Here is a 17,436-nt window from a genome sequence, read left to right on the forward strand (position 1 = left end):
TTACTAACAGGTATCTGAACGTCACTAGCCGTGTCTCTTAGGAAGCGAAGGTAGGGGGTTCCGCCTAACGCCGTTGTGAATCTTGACATTCACCCTCTTCAACCTTCCCAATGTCTGCCATCCAATCTTGGATCATACGCAAAATCAAACATCTTCGAGTTCCTCTCAGGCCGCTTGGAGCGGATCCATCTCCTCAACACCAGTCTTGACCTCCTCGTACTTTGTCCGTCTCATGATGCCTTCAACGGGACCAAGAAGTCTCTGGAAGGCGTTCTTGCCGAGACTCGCAACCTTGACATCCGTCGTCGCGACAATGCTAGCGGCGCGAGGGGCGTCGTTCAAAAGCGCCAGTTCACCAAAGAAATCTCCCTTGCTGTAATGCTTTACAGATTCCTTGACCCCGCCCTTGTAGGCATCGGCCTCGCCACTCTCCAGAAGGAAGAACGCATGACCTGGGTCTCCCTCCTTGATGATGGTCTCTCCAGGGGCGTACTTCTGAGTCTCCAACGCGTCGGCAATCTTGGATCGCTCGTACGGTGTGAGGCTTTGCAGCAAAGGCACCTCTTCGAGGAAACTCTCGTACATCCGTCGCCGAGCGAATGTCGACTCCATGAGAATACGGCGGAACGTCAGGCGATCGAGCGCCCAAAGGGTGCATCCAGATTCGGCAGAGATGACAGTCGCAGCTCGGGGAGCGTTGTACATCAAGGCCAGTTCACCAAATGAGCCCCCTGCCTGGATGGTACCGACTTTCTGACCCATGCCCTCGGGGCCAGGCTGCAAGGTACCGCTGCTGTTGACATATACGTCAAAAGACCCCTTCTCTACAACGTAGAAGAAGTCGCCCGCGTCACCTTGGCTAATAACCTGTGGCGGAGTGTTAGGAAGCTCCAAAGCATCATCATATCGACTGGACTTACTTTGATATCCTTGGCGGGAATGGGTTTCTCATTCAGCGCACCCAGAATTTGGCCGCTCTGTTCCTCATCCAGGTGGGAGAACAAGAAATTGCCCTCAATGGCAGTTTGCAAACGGCCCAACTGCTCCTTGGTCTTCTCGTGATAAGGGGGCGACCAATTGTCGTATGTGTCGGCACTAGGCTTGAGAGACTCAGCAGAGACCGAGGTTCGACGGCCAAAATTGTACTGGGCAGGGTAACTCTCGGGGTTCGGTGGGCTTCTCATCGCAGAAGGCGCAGCGTCGTCTGCGGCATTACCGCCGAATGGGCCATTGAAAGTCATTCCAGCATTCATACCGAAATTTGGTGATGTCGGAGAAGTAACACTATCATTCTCTTCCTCTTCGATTACACGGTGAATGGCATTGCCTCCTGCGGGAGGTCCATCGGTAGGTCCTCCGAAAGGATTGGCGTTTGCCCCAAAAGGACTCTTGAACATGCCGGACATGGTTGCAGTATAGCTACTTGTACAAGGATGGATGTTTTCGTTTCGAGACTCTAGACCGTCACGAATCGCCTGTTGGAAGGTGTTCGATCGGCGCAGCGTTCAAGGACGTTGACAGCGAGTAGTTTGGTAGAGAGACGTATGCGAACTATTTGTGTTCAGATCAGCTTCGGCCCACGACGTACAGACAGTAGTGTGAGGAATGTTGGAGGGTTGCCAGGTTCTCTGAGGTCTTCGGGGTAGATGGTGAATAAAAGAATGTTGTGAAATTGGTGGGGTCGTTGAGCAGGATGCAAAGAAGCACCTAATGCTTCGTCCCCGCGTTCAGGCTGCACCAATCAAGCTGGACACCGCTGGCCAACGACTGCGTAGGGTACAGGCAAGGACATGAAATGAGGCGGATCGTGTTCAACAGGCTGGACGAGCTCTGACGTAGTGGGGTGGCAAGATTTTGAATAGATACCACGTAAACAACGGAAGGAGAGATGGGATAAGATGAATACCAGGGAACGCTCAAGTTGGAGATCAAGAGTCCGGTGCCGATAACAACAAGGTTGCGAAAAGCAGAAGCTGTTGAAGCGAGATGACAAGCAAGGGAAGGCCGGTGTTTGATGGGCTTAGCCTTGACAATTGGGCTGGGGCTGCGCGTGGCAATAAATGAACGGGAGCTATTACTTACCACAGCGGGAGGAGCTAGCTAGTGGGTGATGATAATCTGGGCGGGGAGCTCGCTAGCTTTCGTGATATTGGCCACCGACTAATGAGGTAGGAGGATACTGTCAACCGTATACTAGAGCGAAGAATTGGCAGGACCGGAAAGGAGACTTGTTGATAGCTCAGACGCGGATGAAGATCCCCGAGAGCAATACGTGAGAGAAAGGAGAAGGAGGAAGGGAGGGTCGCTGGTCAACTTCGTGCGGTGAAGCAACCAAGGGTACGGTAAGGTCGAGGTCGTGAATGCCGCTAGCTAAGAAATAGGACAGACGAAGGGCGAAGCAAGTGGCCGATTGCTCTCGTGCTGTCGTCCGGTTTCGAGGTTTGGCCACGAGGATAGCGTTCGCTTGTTTGTTCAGGTCGAGGGAAGCGGAAGGAGGCGACGTGATGAGAGCACGAAATGAAGAATGGCAGAAGTGGAAAAGGCCAAGGGAAGGGAAGCTTTTTGGGTTCGGTTTAGGGACGTGGATTGCTCTGGGATGGGGGGGAAGAAGGTGGGGGGGTTGAGAAGCAGGAGGCACGGAGGGCCTTTGACGCATCGCTGCTTCCAGTCAAACAACAGCAGCAAAGAAGCAGGTGCTCCCCTCCTTCCCTCCTTCCATTGCTCCTCAATGTCCCCATCTCCTTCCACAAGGTGACGGTGAGGTCCTAGCTTTTGAGGGGCCCTGCTGCCCCGGTTGACCAGTCATGACCGTCGAAGAGTTCTAGAAGGCGCACAGATCAACTTGTGGCCGGCTGCCGCTTGCCTTCCCTGCAACCCGAAGTGTCCGGGCTTCACCTTCCAAGCCGCTTCGGTTGCGATTCTGTGCAGCTCTCAGCGACGCCTCTGACTGGCCCAACTTGCAAATCAATCCAGGCTTGCCAGGCATCCCAGGACACCTTGCCTGCTTTCATTCCATTGCCTCCTTGCTTCCTTGCCTCAGATGATATCCAGGCCGGTACGTACTCTCCCACTGAGGCATCTTGGATCCCCTGGTTTCGGCCATGTCATCATGGGGACGGCCTCCCGTGGAATTTCAGGGCGCTTTCAGTGGGACTTCCCCGTCCGCCCGCAATTGCCCCTCACCAAACCTCTCCTGCCAGTGGCTCCTTCATTCGATAGCCCGCTGATCAAAGCCGGTACAACCCTTTTAGGGGTACGGGCAAGGGGGAACGATCCCTTTCCCAGCCAAGGTTGTGGGAGCTGCTTGGTCTCAGGATGCACTTTCTAAACGACACCTCAGCCTGCCGCTTTCACCAGGACGCATTGTCGAATCTTTTTCAGACAGCCAAGTCTCGCCTACAGCTGAATCCTTGATGCTTTACGACGGCCCATGTTTGTTTGCGAAATCATCATTTCAAGCGATGGCCTATTAGGTGTGATATAAGACAGAGTCAATTTGGGATGTTCTGTGACTTGTTCTAGAAACACCGGAAACTACGCTGAAGCATCTTTCATCAAAGTCCATGTCCCTGAGCCGTGGTAAGTGTTCCTTGGCGAGACTCCCCTTCAAAGCTCTTGATGACTAATACTTACAATTGGATCAGGTGCTCTTCCGACGTAAGCGTTCTACAACTACATTCTACATCAGCTACCGCCTGGTATACAAGGGCCGATAAATATGATGCATCACTAATCATACCAAAAACAACCTGGCGGCCATATGATGAACATATTCCGTAAGCTGAGACAACGATGAAAAGTGAAGACCAAGCGTACGACAGACAGCCAGGGACCAAAAGTAACAAAAGTACTATGACAGATTTCTAGCTAGGGCTGGCGGAAGAACCGGGACTACTCATCCTCTACAATTCAAGACATACCAGTAAGACGACATCGCCCTTCGTACCGGAAGAGAATCCCGAACAGCATTGTCATTTGAAGCCAGGAAGAGGAGGAGACGCTCGAGTGTCCGAGATGTGGGGCTGGACGACGAGTGAAGATGAATGTAGGAATATAATTGATAAGCATCACCCAAAATGTCAGTAATCCGATATGGTGTAGTGGCCAACATGATGCCCTCTCATTCTGGATGAGAGGTTAGGCATAGCCCCGAGTTCGATTCTCGGTTTCGGAACATTTTGCTTTTTTTTGTGGGTGCACAACAAACAGCTGAATGTTAGCAAAATTTTGTTTAAATGTGAAGCCCCGTAAATTGTTTCTTGGCTCACTCAGAGTAGAAGTACTTTGCACTATCTCTTGACATGCATGTGCCACTCTGGCTATCTTTCTCAAGGTACGAGTTCGCGCCTCTGTATGCCTAAGTTAGACAAGTAATTACTGAATGTCACTGAGAAGCACTACGGTGGGGCTATGGATCTTTCTTTACGGGTGCTCCATTCTTAGAAACCTTTTGGGGTGCTCACCAAATAACTACAAAGAGCAATCATATCTTGTGGTACCAAAAAACTTATATTTGTTCAAGGCATCTTTGATGTCTATTGTTCCCTCCGACTGACTGGCTGCGTCCATTGTCCCACGTCTGCGCATGTACAGAGGACTGCACGGGGGTACTGCGTACAGTGCATTATCTGTAGGGGCCCAATGAACGACTGAACGGCGGCTGCCAGTGCTCCGTGTTGACGAGGAAGTGGATTGCTCAGCCACAACGCTAGACCCAATATACGCACCCAACGCCAAGCCACAATTACGCTGACTTCCGGCTCTCCTGTCTGTCCGGGCAAGCGCATTCTAGTTTGGACTTCCTTGACAGCAACCGATCGCCAACATCACCAACATCAATCGCGCGCATACCTTCTGAGTGCACGATTGCCCAAGATGCCCGATCCATCACCTGGCGTCAACCACGCCGACTCCATCGAATCGCAACATGACACTGGAAAGAAGGAAGACAAGAAGAAGAGCCGCCGCCCAGCGAGTATGTGGAAGCCCCGGAAGGAAGCCAACCTCCCTTCGGCAATCGCGGAATCGCTGGGAAGCGATGAAATGAAGATCATGCTACTGACACATGCTTTTGAACAGACACGGCATTCAGACAACAACGGTTGAAGGCATGGCAGTAAGTTTGGCAACAGCTCTTTGGGGACGACTAGTCGCAAAGGAATCTCGGTGGCTGACTGCTACAGGCCGATTTTGACGCCCAAGACTGTCCTCCCTCTCTTCTTCACGATCGGAATCATATTTGCTCCGATCGGTGGACTCTTGCTCTACGCGAGCGCGAAGGTAAGCATAGTCTTAATACACCAAAAAGGCCCTTACTAAAACGCGCGCTTCAAAGGTGAAGGAAATTCGCATCGACTACACAAACTGCCTCACCGAAGCGACCTCGACTCTCGGTGAAATGGACTCGAAATACATCAGCACTGCGTTTAAGAGCGACGACCAGACGAAGAATGCCGAGTGGGCTGTGACAACCGTTGATGTCACCGACGGACCGATTACGTACGAGGCGAAGCAATGCAGAATTCAATTCAGAATTCCTGAGGATATGGGACCACCTGTCCTGTTCTATTACCACCTGACGAATTTCTACCAGAACCACAGACGTTATGTCGCTTCCTTTTACGACAAGCAGCTCAAGGGAAATGCCGAGTCCGCAAGCAACGTGAACAGCTCTTCCTGTGAGCCCCTGGAGTGGGATTCGGATGCCCTGAAGCCGTACTATCCTTGTGGTGAGTCTTTACGCAGTCTACTGGCTCATTAGATCACATGTTCACATAGCAACAGGTCTGATTGCGAACTCCATGTTCAACGATACGTTTACTTCGCCCCGCATGCTCCAAGAGGACTCGATATACCCGATGAAGAACAACTCGGGTATCGCCTGGGCGTCCGACGCTGATCTTTATGGGGAAACCAAGTACGACCCAGCTGATGTCGTGCCACCGCCAAACTGGAGAGTCCGGTACCCCAACTACACCACTGAGCACCCTCCGCCAAACATCGCCGAGTGGCAGGCCTTCCAGGTTTGGATGAGGACTGCTGGGTTGCCAACTTTCAGCAAGCTCTACCAGCGCAACGACGACGAGACGATGAAGGCCGGCACGTACGAGGTTAACATCACCGATAGTAAGTATCTATTCAACAACCCGACTCATTGTTCAGTACTTACCCAGACACAGATTTCCCAACCACTGAGTACAAGGGAAGCAAGTCCATCGTTATCACCACGCGAACGATCATGGGTGGCAGAAACCCTTTCCTGGGTATCGCCTACATAGTAGTCGGCGGCATGTGCATCCTTCTAGGTGTGATCTTCACTGTTACCCATCTCATCAAGCCGAGGTAAGCAAGCCACGCTGCAGTCCCAAGCCCCTTCAAAACCTCGATACTGATATCCCACCTAGAAAGCTTGGTGACCACACCTACCTCTCCTGGAACAACGCCCCTGGCTCTAAGCCGGGTGCCGGTCCCAGCTCGGCAATGGCTTCAGGTCGCGAAGTACGACCCGGCGAAGCCTAGAAGGCCCGCGATGAGTCGCTGCGCCCTCTTCGTGCGCGTGCAGCATCTGACTCAACCGAACCTTCTGTGACATCGATGAGACTGGCATACAGTGTGACGGCATCGTCGTCAGCTGGGGGCCAACGCATCGTTTCCCCCCTGTCGCATTTGTGAGGCTGGGCAAGCTGACGCAGCATTGATTTGGAAGGCTAGCATCGCGGCGTTTTTGTACGGAATGACATGAAATTGTACGAGTAACGGGGGCCTCGACTGAACGAGGGAAACCCCGCCCTTCAAAGCATCTCTCGCTGCCGAGGAGTGGATCGGGAAGGGGGACTTTTGTTTATGGTATTCTTTACCGGCTGGTCAAGGACGCGCATTGTTTATTCTGCTTTCTCCTTTCATGAACTTTTTGGGTTTTCGACCCTGCATGATGAGCTTTTTTTTCAGACCCCCTCAAAAAGGGAGGGCGAGGTAGGCAACCAGCAGAAACCAAAAACGTTCCTTAGCTTACCGAGGGAATCTGGAGTTCGAGGCTTAAGGGTCAGGTAGACCATCAAATTATTCTTTCGATGCATGATTAAATCAGTTTCATTTGGAAAACTCGTGCTCATCTATTGCACTGCGTCGCTACTCGAGATCAATGAGCGATGTCAGAGAGAATTAAAGGATACCCTCGCTGGACTTCATGATGCAATCACAAGGTAGAAATGGACCGAACATATCCATCCGGGAATCATCATGGATTAATAAGAAAGCTATCTGTTCCGTCGCCCTGAAGGCCGCAAGAGGCGGCCCGCGTTCACCAAGGACCTCTCCATACTCTCTCCACCCTAGACGCCTACACAACAAATTTGATAATACAATTGATACCAAAAACAATGCACGCATGGAAAACGCTTCCGTGTGTACCTACGATTCGCCATTTCTCAACAAATGGTGCCCTTCCACGAGCCAAATGCTCAGTGCTTCCTCTTCTTGCGGCCGCGGTCGTCATCGTCACCACCGCCACGAGCGTCCTCTCGATCGCGCTTCTTGGCCTTTGCCTCGAGCTCGTCCCAGTCCTCACCCTCGTCTTCATCGCTCATCTCGGCGTCATCCTCCTCATCAGAGACGTTTGAACCAAAATCGGAGTCTTCCTCGCTCGATTCGGAAGCCTCGTCAAGCTCGTCAGACTCGATCTCAAAGTTACTCTCAGGCTCAGACTCCTCGCCCTCGTCATCGGACTCTGCCTGCAAGAAGGACCAACCACCATCGATGAAGAACTGGTGGGTGTCAGCCGTGACCGTCTTCATGATGGTCGGCCAGTTCAAGTTGAGGGGACCCTCAGAGTATGCAATATCTGAAGAGTCCAAGAACTCCTTGACGTGGTCGAGAAACTCTACTGGAATAGTGTTGACGTGGTAAGGTGCTCTCGTGAAATCTTTGAAGACGAAAACCAGATCAAAGTTCTTCAGACCGAACTGCACACGTTCCAAGTGAGCCACTTCTATATCGTCCAATGTGATGACCATGAAAGGCGGCTCGACGACCTGGATCAGGCATTCCGTGGTGGGCTGGATGAAGACGTTGCTTCGGAAAGGCACACCGTGGAAGCCAAGGTCCCTGATGGGGACATCTACTTCGATGTTCTCGTTCTTGCCAGCCTCAGCAATCTTCTGGGCAAAGCCTTGGAACAGCCGGTCAAGCTCGGCACGGCGACGACGCTCCTCCTGTTCCTGCTCGAACTCGTCCTCATCACCGTAACGGTATTTTCTCTTGCGGTTGCCTGTTTCATCGAACTGGATATCAGTGGCCTCGCGGTAAAACTGCACATCCTTGGTCTTCTTCTTGTTGGCAACCATGATGGGGTCTTTCAGGTGAATGTGGATGATGACGATCAATTCGTGCTGGCAAGGCTGGAAGAATAGGTGGCGAACGTTTGAGAACAGAATGTCGACGCGTTGCTGCGTGCTAAGCGGCGACTGGTATCGAATACCATTCTGGTGGATCTCCACCTTACCAGGAACTCGCTTTCCTTCCATGGCAGGGCGAATGAAGACGTTGTCGAGCACAGCGGGACGGCGATCTAGCAGAGTTCGTTAGGAGACTTCTCATGGCGATCAAGGAAGGGACTAGCTTACTTCTTATTTCGACGAGCTTGTCCTGCTCGACAACATCCTCCAGCTCCTTCTTCTCCTGTTCCTTCTTGTTCACATCCCGCTTCATATTGGATATCTGGGTGGCGATTTCTTGGTAGCGGTCGCCATCCGTCGACCGGAACGTCAGACTTCTGACGAAATGGGCTGACGCATCCTCGAAAGGCTGGTCGTCTTTGCGACCGACTCCCTGACCAGGTGAGAGAAGGTTGATTCTAAGGAACGACCAGTCGCCCTCATCACTCTTACTGGCATTCTTGATCGTGTTGATGTGGAACGGCACAGGGCGGCCCATGACAGGAAGCACCACTGTGTCATTTCTCGCATCAACCACGATCTGTAGTTCGCGAACCTTGGGAGGGAACTGGTTGTCGCGCTTGTATGAGTCAAAGCGCTTGAACTTCTTTACCTCTTTGCCGTTCTGCCCACTAGTAGACTCGGAGAAGCGCGCCAGACCTTCCTTTTGCTTCTTTGACGCCAAGTCCTTCTGATGTTCTCGGCGTCTCTTGTCCGCATCGTCATCGACTGTGGTTGTCCGCTCGGATCTCAACCTCGTAGAAGTGATGTTTTTAGTAGCAACAGCACCAACTCGAGAATCCTTCTTCTCCTTCTTGGGCGTAGGCTGAGCCTCCTCCTCGTCTTTGAAGAAGAAGGAATTTGAATCCGCGTCAATGGGAGTATCTCCGGTGAAAACGACTGCCTCGCTCGATGTCACACGGATCGTGTCGGTGATGACCAAGGAGTAGATCTTGCTGCTCTTGTCCTGTGGTTGAGGATTCTCGATATCGCTGAAGCCGGTAGTGATGACAAGAGTCATGCCATCCTTCAGGGCTCGGGAGTTCTTGGCGTTGAGAATCAAGGTCGGGTCTCTGTTCTCCAAACCGACACCCCAACCAACGTTTTTCAAGAAGTGTTTCTCCAAATCAGGTTTCTTGGCCTTGATCATGCTCAAGGCCTTGTTGTAGACCTCCTTGATAACGACGCCATCGCGGACCTCTTTGAGGATCATGTTGTGGATGTTGAAAAGAAGCTTGTAGTTGCTCTCTTGCGACTTGTTGGGGTCAACGAGATACGTGCGCGCGATAGCCGAGCAATACGACTTGTAGCGCAAGCCCATAGCAGCAACAATAGTACCGGGGTGCAAAATGTCGTCGTTGCTCTCCGAGTTCATCTTCAGGTCGTATTTCCCACCACTCTGCACAAGAGGGCCCAAAACCCAGTCCAGCTGTGCGGGGTCCAGGTCTGCAGGAAGTTTGGTCTTGTTTGGAAGCTCAACCGTCTTCCAGAACTTGTTGTCGTCGAGCTTCTTGTCGACCTTGTCTGCCAGTGCGCTGTGCTTGACCTTCTTCTCCTTATCAAGAATGTCCGACATTTCTTCGAGGAAAAAGGGGGTCATCAGGGCGACGCAGGCCTTAGAAGCAGTTCGCATGGCTCGGAGCTCGGTTTCGTCCTTCACGGAGAAGGCGTGCTGGGAAAGGGCTTGGGAAACGTCGACCTCTTCGATGTCTTTGCATTGATCGGCGAAAACCTTCTTCCACTCTTCGATGAAGGGACCCTTGGAGGTGTCCTTGGCAATGGTGCCAACTTTGCTCTGCGAGACGGTTGGATTAGTGACGATCGATGTTGGCCGCACGTAGCAACGACTTACGCCCGAAGATTTGATGACTTCAGCGAGCTTGACAAAAAGCTTCTCGTTCTCTGCGGCGTCCTTGCCTCGAACGAGAACCTCGAGAGGGAATCGACCGTTCTTCAACTGTTCCAGATGTTTCGCTGTCATTGAGTTAGCTGACGCTCGCTGTGTGTGCGGCGCAGTGATGGCGAAAACTCCTCACCTTTCTTCGCAGTCGTGAGGATATAGATCTTCTCGGTCGTGAGCAGCATCATCGTCGTCGGGAATTCGTAGCCAAGAAGCCAAAACTAATTGCGCACAAAAAAAAAAGAAAGTCAGCTCTTGATCTCTTCATGGTGACGATGGCAAACACAATGGAAATTGCCGTGTCGTCCCGGATTGGAAGGGAGGCGACTAACGTGCATGGCGTTGTTCTTGTGCAGCTCGGGGACCTCCTCCACCTTGCCCATCATCACGACGATGGACGAGGCGCCGTGGAAGATGTTGCCATCCTTGGATCGCAAGTCATTCTTCCAAGCGCTGGCGAGGCGCGAAGTGCGCTCATGGAAGGCCTTGTTGTCGATCTTGATCTCCGCCATCGTCGCTGCGTAGTGAGTGACGGATTTGTTGGCAGAGAAGGGGTGAAGAACGAAAGGTTCCAGGTTGCCGCTGGCGACGCGAGATCCGAAAAATCCACCGCGTAAATTGGGAGAGGTAGGAGCTCTGCACGTGACCCGCCTCGCGCTTTCACTTTCTTCCCACCTAAGGTTCTTAGGCAGTCACGTCAGTTGGCTGCAAGTTGCTGGGGGTCGCGGCGCGATTGTTGGTGGAGTAAGGTAGCGTGGAGAAGCTTGCGGGGGTACGGAGCAGGTGAGTTGGGCCTGTTCACTGTTCAGGTGGCGAGCTAGCGCGAAATGTGCTGAAGGAGTTGGAGCTTTGGCGACCTAAGGTATGTACCAGTTGGTGTCAGTGGTAAGTTGGTAATTGCTGTGCAACTGGCAGGGCAGGTTGACGTCAAAGCTTCCTGCCCGGGCCTGCACCTTGAACTGGAGTTCTTTGCGAAGTCCGTCATGGAATTTCTCTCAGGCGGCAGCAAAGAAAGCCAATTCTCAGAAACACAGAGAGGGAAGGAGCAGGTCCAGCACGTTGCGCAACAGATCGAGCAGGGTACAGGTAGCATTGTTGCTGAGAGCACCAGCGACTCAAAATCAGAGGTCCAGACAGCCGGGTACTTCCATTCACGAAGACCAAGTGCTCGCAAGAAAGCATCCGTAGGGACAGAAGTAGGACAGGTCACTGTCAACCTAAGTCTTGGGAAACACCAGATCTATCCCGCTCCAGCTAATCCTATAATCAAGTGTAGACATGGTAATTTGGTTGACAATGATCGATGAATACCATTTTCATAGTGTCTGGTGCTCGACTCTTCTCGATGGCATAACAACATTGATAAAATACGCCTCTCTATCCTGACTCTGCAAAGACTCAACTCCATATTTCTTCCATGCAAGTCATCCCCAATCCCCCAGGGAAATAAACGAGACGGCTCTCCACTGAAAAAAAGGATTCTCACCTGTTACCGACACTTTAAGGAAGTATCCGTACCCAAGAGTGCCCTGCCGAATCGCCCGGCCGTTCCTTGAGAGACTTGCAGGCTACAGTCGGGTGTCCCAAGCGACACCGGCATCGCGCCGGGACAGCATTCAACCGGAAGACCCAGAAATTTGGCAAGAGGGGGAAAAGAACGCTCGCTCGGCCCGCCCGATTTTCGGGATGTGGAGACGGGACTTATACGCAACCCCGCGTAAACCCCTCGGATGAAATAAAAGAAGGCATTTCGTAAACCTCACTTTTCTGACTTGAAGATATCATCACTTCACAGATCAAAACCGCCAACCACATCGGTTTACATGAGCTCGTTCTCAAGGTTCCTCAACCTTTTCAAACCCAGAAAGACGCCAACCATACCCCTCACAACACCATCACCAAGAAACCCTTCCCCCTTTGCAACCCCCCCAAAACCATCCAAAATGCGTCTCCCCTACGTACCCAACCCTCCCCAAACCACAACCCCCGAAGACGCCGCCATCGTCTCCCGCATCCAAGCCCGCCGCGCGCCCCGTCCCCTCCAGGCCCTAGACCTGACCCTTCTGCACGCGCCCCCCGTCGCCGACGGCTGGAACTCCTTCCTCGGCGCCGTCCGCACCCAGACCACCATCCCCGCCGACCTCCGCGAGCTCGCAATCTCCCGCGTCGCCGTCGTCAACAAGGCCTGGTACGAGTGGGGCCACCACGCGCCCCTCGCCGTCGCCGCGGGCGTCTCCCAGGAAGGCATGGACGCCATCAAGACCGAGGCCCCGCTCGACCTGGCCAGCCGCCCCGCGCTGTACCTCAGCGAGAAGCAGTGGGCCGTGCTCGTCTACTCGGACGAGATGACGAGGAACGTTAGGGTCAAGGACGAGACGTTTGCCAAGCTCAAGGAGCTGTTTAACGAGAGGGAGGTGGTGGAGATTACGACGACGGTTAGTTCTTTTCTCGGGCGAAGGGGGGATGAGAAGGGGCTGAGGCTGGGAAAGGAGAGAAGCTAACAAACGAATCCAGGTCGCGTGCTATAACTGTGTGAGCAGATTCCTGGTGGCTCTCGATGGTAAGATGGGACTCTCTACGTCTTCAAGTCGAATCGATTCTAATATTCAAGCAGTCGGTGAGAGGAACAGCACTGGGCCTGACGATGTGGCTCTGCCTTCCCACTAAGCCAAAGAAAACACAAGACATAATCAAAATAGTATGCTTAAGCCGGGGGATCTTGTACTGAATTGGGAAAATGAAAAGACTAACTGATCAAGTGTAGTGTAAATATGCCATGGGGCTAATAATGCTGTGAAAAAGGGGTATCTCATCTAAGTGAAGTGATGTGTAAATCCTCCTGCTAAACGGTTAAAAAAGTAAAAATTCTCCTCATCCCCAATCCTCTCCCTAAACCTCCCATGAACCTCCCATGAACCTCCCATGAGACTCCTGTGAACCTCCGTGCCCGCCTTGCGCCTGTGACCCCTCCATTTTCTTCATAAAGTTCGTGCCCGCAGTTTTTACTTCGGGCGTGGGAGAGCTGACAGATGGTCTGCCAATGATGCCCCCCAAGATGCTTTTCCGAGGCCTCAAGCTGAGTGCCACCAGATAATGCGTCGTCTGTTCAATATGCATATGCAAGTGTTCATACGTCGTTAGTGCCATGTAACCTGTAGTCGTAAGCCGGTAAATCGTTCTTCGTCGTAGTCTGCGTAAGTGTAGGTGCCGTCTATAGAGTTTCGACGCTTCCCCATGTCTGCCGCAAGCAACACTCCCTGAATCCATCGCCGTATCAAATCGTCAGCTTGGAGTTGGCCAACTCTTGTTCGATGGATCTTTCGATGGAGGAGCGTCGCTTGTGCATCCGGGGACTTTTTTGCAGTTCCTGAACCACACCCGCCCATCCCAGCTTGTGCCCGGGTTGCGTAGTCTCGCGATGACCGATAGCTTGGGTAGTTAGCCTTCGCAGCGGCGGCCGCTCTCGAATCTCCTCCGTTAAGGCGCGCGTCAAGTGGGCGTTTAGGTTGGTCATTGGGGGCGTGAAAGGGGAAACAGGTGTCTTTTCCGGGTCTCTTTGCGGTGTCGTTGGTGTTGCGACGGGCATTTGACGTTCTGCTGTGACGTTTGCCCGATCCGCGACCACACCCATGTATACTACGAGGAAGCGCATCCTCACGAGATCCAGCCGGCGCACACGCTCCTCGAGATCGCGGCGCTTGCTCGCCCAGAGAAGGCGGGCGCTCAGGCGTAGAGAAGTGGTGTCTTCGGAGAGAAGCAGCAAGTTGATCTCTTCACGCAGGTCATCGCCGCCCTTTTGTATCTCGCGCAGAAGTCGACCTAAGCGGAGCTTATCTTCAAGGCGCTGAACCTTAGCAACATCGCGATCGTAGCTCTCGTTCTCCTCGACCGAAAAGTCGACGGCATCGATAAAAGATGTGATCTCGTTGGGAGCGACACGATAGGCAGTGATATACGTTGTCAGGATCTGGGAGAGTACGACGAGGGAAAGGAGGAGCGCGGTCAGAATGAGGACGAACGTCCACTGGCGCGCTTCGTTCTCGGCCATGGCGGAGAGCGAAGCACGTAAGAGAAGAGTGTAAGTGGCGGGTCAAATGGCGAGAGACTATCGCACCATGATGCGACGGAAGGGTTGTTCGTCAATAAGTATGCGTAGGCCTACACAGGGATGTGATTCGCGACGGACAAAGGCAGTGTTCAAAGTAGAGAGACGGCACAGTCAAGATGTGAAAGGAGGGAGTAGGCAACGTTGATGACGGCTGAAGTGTGTACACGAAATCGGAGGGGAGGAAGGGCAAGGAGGGCAAGGAGGGCATGGAGGGCTTCGCGGTGGTATTACTGTACTCCCGTCATGACCATCGACGGCAGGAGTTGGTCGTTCCGCTCCGCGCAGTGCTGTGCGCGCCAGTACGACGTTAGGGTCTGTAAGTTGGGTTCCAGATGCAGCGCAATCAAATAATGCCTCCTCTTCCTTGCCTTTTCCTGCCCCTCTTGGATGCGGCCTCCCTTGCATCTTTTTGCTCGTGAGGTGCAGCCACTGGGCGCGGCATGAGCCAATAAATGGCACCGAGGTCGCTCCTAACGGGTCCTGCTCGTCGACTGTGGGATGCGACGCTCCCATGGTTGGTGGTCTCCCCTGCAGCTGCATATTGGAGCGTCACCTGTCACTGGACAGACGAGGGTGAACTTCTGTATCCAGCATGGCTTCACTGTGGCCCGAACGTGGCTCGAGAACCGATCCGATGGGGCCGGTGCTCTTCTTCTGCCCTAGACGGTGGGAACTTGGAAGTCGAGGGCTGAGCTTGTGACCAACAGTAGCACTCATCATCGCGGCCCTCGTCTTCGGGGCTTCGTTGGGTGGATTTGTGCGTACCCACTGTGCTGCATATCGCGGGCAAAGTCCACCGACTGGTGTCAAGAAGGGGAGAAACCCTCGGGCGGATTGTGACTTTTGGCGGTAGAAGACGCGACGGGAAGGGCTAGAACCTGGAACCTGGAACCCAGCATTGCGGACGGCGGTGGGCGATGGGCGAGGGGTAAGTTCCATGATGAGGGGTTGTCTGGCGGTCAGCGAGCGAGACAAGATGAGACGACTGGGACGAGGCGAGGACGGAACGGCATGTCTGTTTCTGTTGGTGCTGGTACTGGTGCTGGTGCTGATGCGATTTGCCTAGCCGAAAGCGTGATGAAGAGAAAATAAAAGGCATGGAAGGCATAGTTACAAGTTGGTGTAATCAAAGTGTGCAGCTGCAGGTGTGTTCGCTTGTCTCCAGTACCTTGATTTCAGTCAGGTACCTTACATACTTTGGAAGCGCCATAATGTGCCATCCGAACACTGCAACCTGCGGGTTCTGTTTGGCTCCACGCACCAGCCATGTAAGAGGCTGGACACTTGTATGTTGAATGGCTTACTGACTTTTAACCCTTGCGCTTGCGCTGCGTTTGTTCTGCATTTCAGGTCAGCGGGGAGGTTTAGCTCACTGGATCACCGGTAGGTGCATGATGAGTGCTAGTTGCTAGCCAAGCCGCCACAACAATTGGACGCTCAAGGTAACCATTTGGCGCGGCCAGAGTACAGGCAGAAGTCAAGTTCGTAAGGACAAGCCGAACAACATCGACATTGAGATTTAATGTGAAAATCAGTCTACTCCCAAACCTGCCCCCGGGTTTGCCATCATCAAGATGTGCAGCAGGAGACATATCGGAGCGAATGTAAACCACCTCACCGACCTATCTAATCCCAGGCTGCATGGAAATACGGAGCAGTGGAGAATATGTCAACATCCCCAGATCCACTTTCCCTATCTAGACCTTTAGATGCCAACATGTTCTGGAGGGTGCTCACTTTTGGATTGAGTTCGTAAGTCACGTATTGTCACATCAAAAAAGGTACGATCGAGTGAGGTTGATGAGTCAATTCATCTCTACCTGCAGGACTATCTGGGGATATGCATTTTCGTGCAAGGGGTATCAAATTCCATCTGTGTCCTCAATCCTGCCATGCTCCACGCCAATTGGCGCTGGATTTAGTGCTGTCTGGCCTCGGCCTGCTTCTGTATGTCATGCTCGGCACCACGCTGCTGAGTCTTGCCTGTGTCGTGGAGACCCTCGTAGTGTGCCTGGCCAGCCTTGTCGCCGGTAAGGCCAGCGACAGCACCACCAATGGTGCCCTGGACACGGTTGCCAATGCCAGAGGTGTAATCGTTGAGCTGGCCCTTGGCCTCCTGCTCCTGGCCCTCGAGGTTCTGCTCACGACCTTGCTGCTTCAAGTTCTGTAGCCACGCTGTCAGCTTGCTAGGTGCTTATGGAACAGGGAGTGGGATTTGTGGACAAGCTTACCTCGGAGCCGACAAGACCACCAACAGTCTCCTTAGCAGAGCCGACGGTCTGGTTCCAGGAGCCGCCAGCACGATCGGGGTCGTCCTTGGTCACACCACCAGCGGTGGCAGTGAAGCCGGGAATCTTAGCAGTAGCGTGGGAAGCATCGTGTTCGAGCTGTGCCTTGTCCTGCTTGGCCTCTCCCTTGTTCTGATCGGCAGTGCTGCCGGTGAGAGAGCCGAGGAGATTCTGGGCAGCGCCAGTGGCAGAGTCGACGTACGACTTGAGGGTGGAAGTGTTGTCGTTGTTGGCAGCCATGGTGAATATTGTGTGGTTTGATTGCTCTGATGAGTCTGATTGATTAAGTAATGTGTAAAGCTTGTAGGTTGCGTTTGATGGATGATGTGAATTGTTGATGTGGGAGAGAAAAAACTGTGCTGCTGAGGAGGATGGATGGTATTTATGAATGGAGAGAACCACGTCCAGACACCTCCACTTTCTGAGGCAGGGAGCATGTGAATCGCCATTGTTCTGGCAACCACGATAGCATTTGCCAGACGAAGCTGGAGGTGTGATGTCATTTTGGAGATGGTGCCTGTGGCTGCAAGAGCAGAGGAGGGGGCCACTTTGGGTCATTGTGGAGGACAAACGCGGGATGGAGGGGCAGCTTCGTACCCTGCGCACCTTCCATGATGTCATTTTGCGACTGCACGCCTTCCGGACTAACGACCACGCCATTGTCGCGGCGTCGCCCCTTTCCTCGTGCCCCCCAAATCCCCAAATTCC

At 53.1% G+C, this 17,436-nt stretch overlaps 7 protein-coding genes across 7 annotated transcripts; 2 read left to right on the forward strand and 5 right to left on the reverse strand.

Moving 5' to 3' along the window:
• Positions 1-165: 165 nt before the first annotated feature.
• Positions 166-1,406, reverse strand: CPAR01_04097 (cAMP-dependent protein kinase regulatory subunit; the record flags this gene model as incomplete). The annotated part of the gene is made up of 2 exons (XM_060488378.1): positions 166-867; positions 921-1,406. 2 exons carry the CDS (start codon positions 1,404-1,406, stop codon positions 166-168), a joined length of 1,188 nt encoding a protein of 395 aa, XP_060352584.1.
• A 3,469-nt stretch (positions 1,407-4,875) lies between these two features.
• CPAR01_04098 (LEM3 family/CDC50 family protein) lies at positions 4,876-6,519 on the forward strand (the record flags this gene model as incomplete). The annotated part of the gene is made up of 7 exons (XM_060488379.1): positions 4,876-4,975; positions 5,080-5,116; positions 5,184-5,280; positions 5,336-5,729; positions 5,785-6,126; positions 6,180-6,342; positions 6,405-6,519. The coding sequence occupies 7 exons, from the start codon at positions 4,876-4,878 to the stop codon at positions 6,517-6,519; spliced, it is 1,248 nt and encodes a 415-aa protein (XP_060352585.1).
• A 941-nt stretch (positions 6,520-7,460) lies between these two features.
• CPAR01_04099 (FACT complex subunit SPT16) lies at positions 7,461-10,844 on the reverse strand (the record flags this gene model as incomplete). Its single annotated transcript, XM_060488380.1, has 5 exons — positions 7,461-8,566; positions 8,622-10,227; positions 10,285-10,406; positions 10,469-10,553; positions 10,665-10,844. 5 exons carry the CDS (start codon positions 10,842-10,844, stop codon positions 7,461-7,463), a joined length of 3,099 nt encoding a protein of 1,032 aa, XP_060352586.1.
• A 1,431-nt stretch (positions 10,845-12,275) lies between these two features.
• CPAR01_04100 (carboxymuconolactone decarboxylase) lies at positions 12,276-12,999 on the forward strand (the record flags this gene model as incomplete). Its single annotated transcript, XM_060488381.1, has 2 exons — positions 12,276-12,767; positions 12,847-12,999. The coding sequence occupies 2 exons, from the start codon at positions 12,276-12,278 to the stop codon at positions 12,997-12,999; spliced, it is 645 nt and encodes a 214-aa protein (XP_060352587.1).
• A 607-nt stretch (positions 13,000-13,606) lies between these two features.
• Positions 13,607-14,380, reverse strand: CPAR01_04101 (uncharacterized protein; the record flags this gene model as incomplete). Its single annotated transcript, XM_060488382.1, has 1 exon — positions 13,607-14,380. The coding sequence occupies one exon, from the start codon at positions 14,378-14,380 to the stop codon at positions 13,607-13,609; it is 774 nt and encodes a 257-aa protein (XP_060352588.1).
• A 609-nt stretch (positions 14,381-14,989) lies between these two features.
• On the reverse strand, positions 14,990-15,379 carry CPAR01_04102 (uncharacterized protein; the record flags this gene model as incomplete). The annotated part of the gene is made up of 1 exon (XM_060488383.1): positions 14,990-15,379. One exon carries the CDS (start codon positions 15,377-15,379, stop codon positions 14,990-14,992), a length of 390 nt encoding a protein of 129 aa, XP_060352589.1.
• A 979-nt stretch (positions 15,380-16,358) lies between these two features.
• On the reverse strand, positions 16,359-16,968 carry CPAR01_04103 (uncharacterized protein; the record flags this gene model as incomplete). Its single annotated transcript, XM_060488384.1, has 2 exons — positions 16,359-16,604; positions 16,672-16,968. 2 exons carry the CDS (start codon positions 16,966-16,968, stop codon positions 16,359-16,361), a joined length of 543 nt encoding a protein of 180 aa, XP_060352590.1.
• Positions 16,969-17,436: the final 468 nt, after the last annotated feature.

Source organism: Colletotrichum paranaense (genome assembly GCF_030867605.1).
Source record: "Colletotrichum paranaense strain IMI 384185 chromosome Unknown Scaffold_3.1, whole genome shotgun sequence".
NCBI lineage: Eukaryota > Fungi > Ascomycota > Sordariomycetes > Glomerellales > Glomerellaceae > Colletotrichum > Colletotrichum paranaense.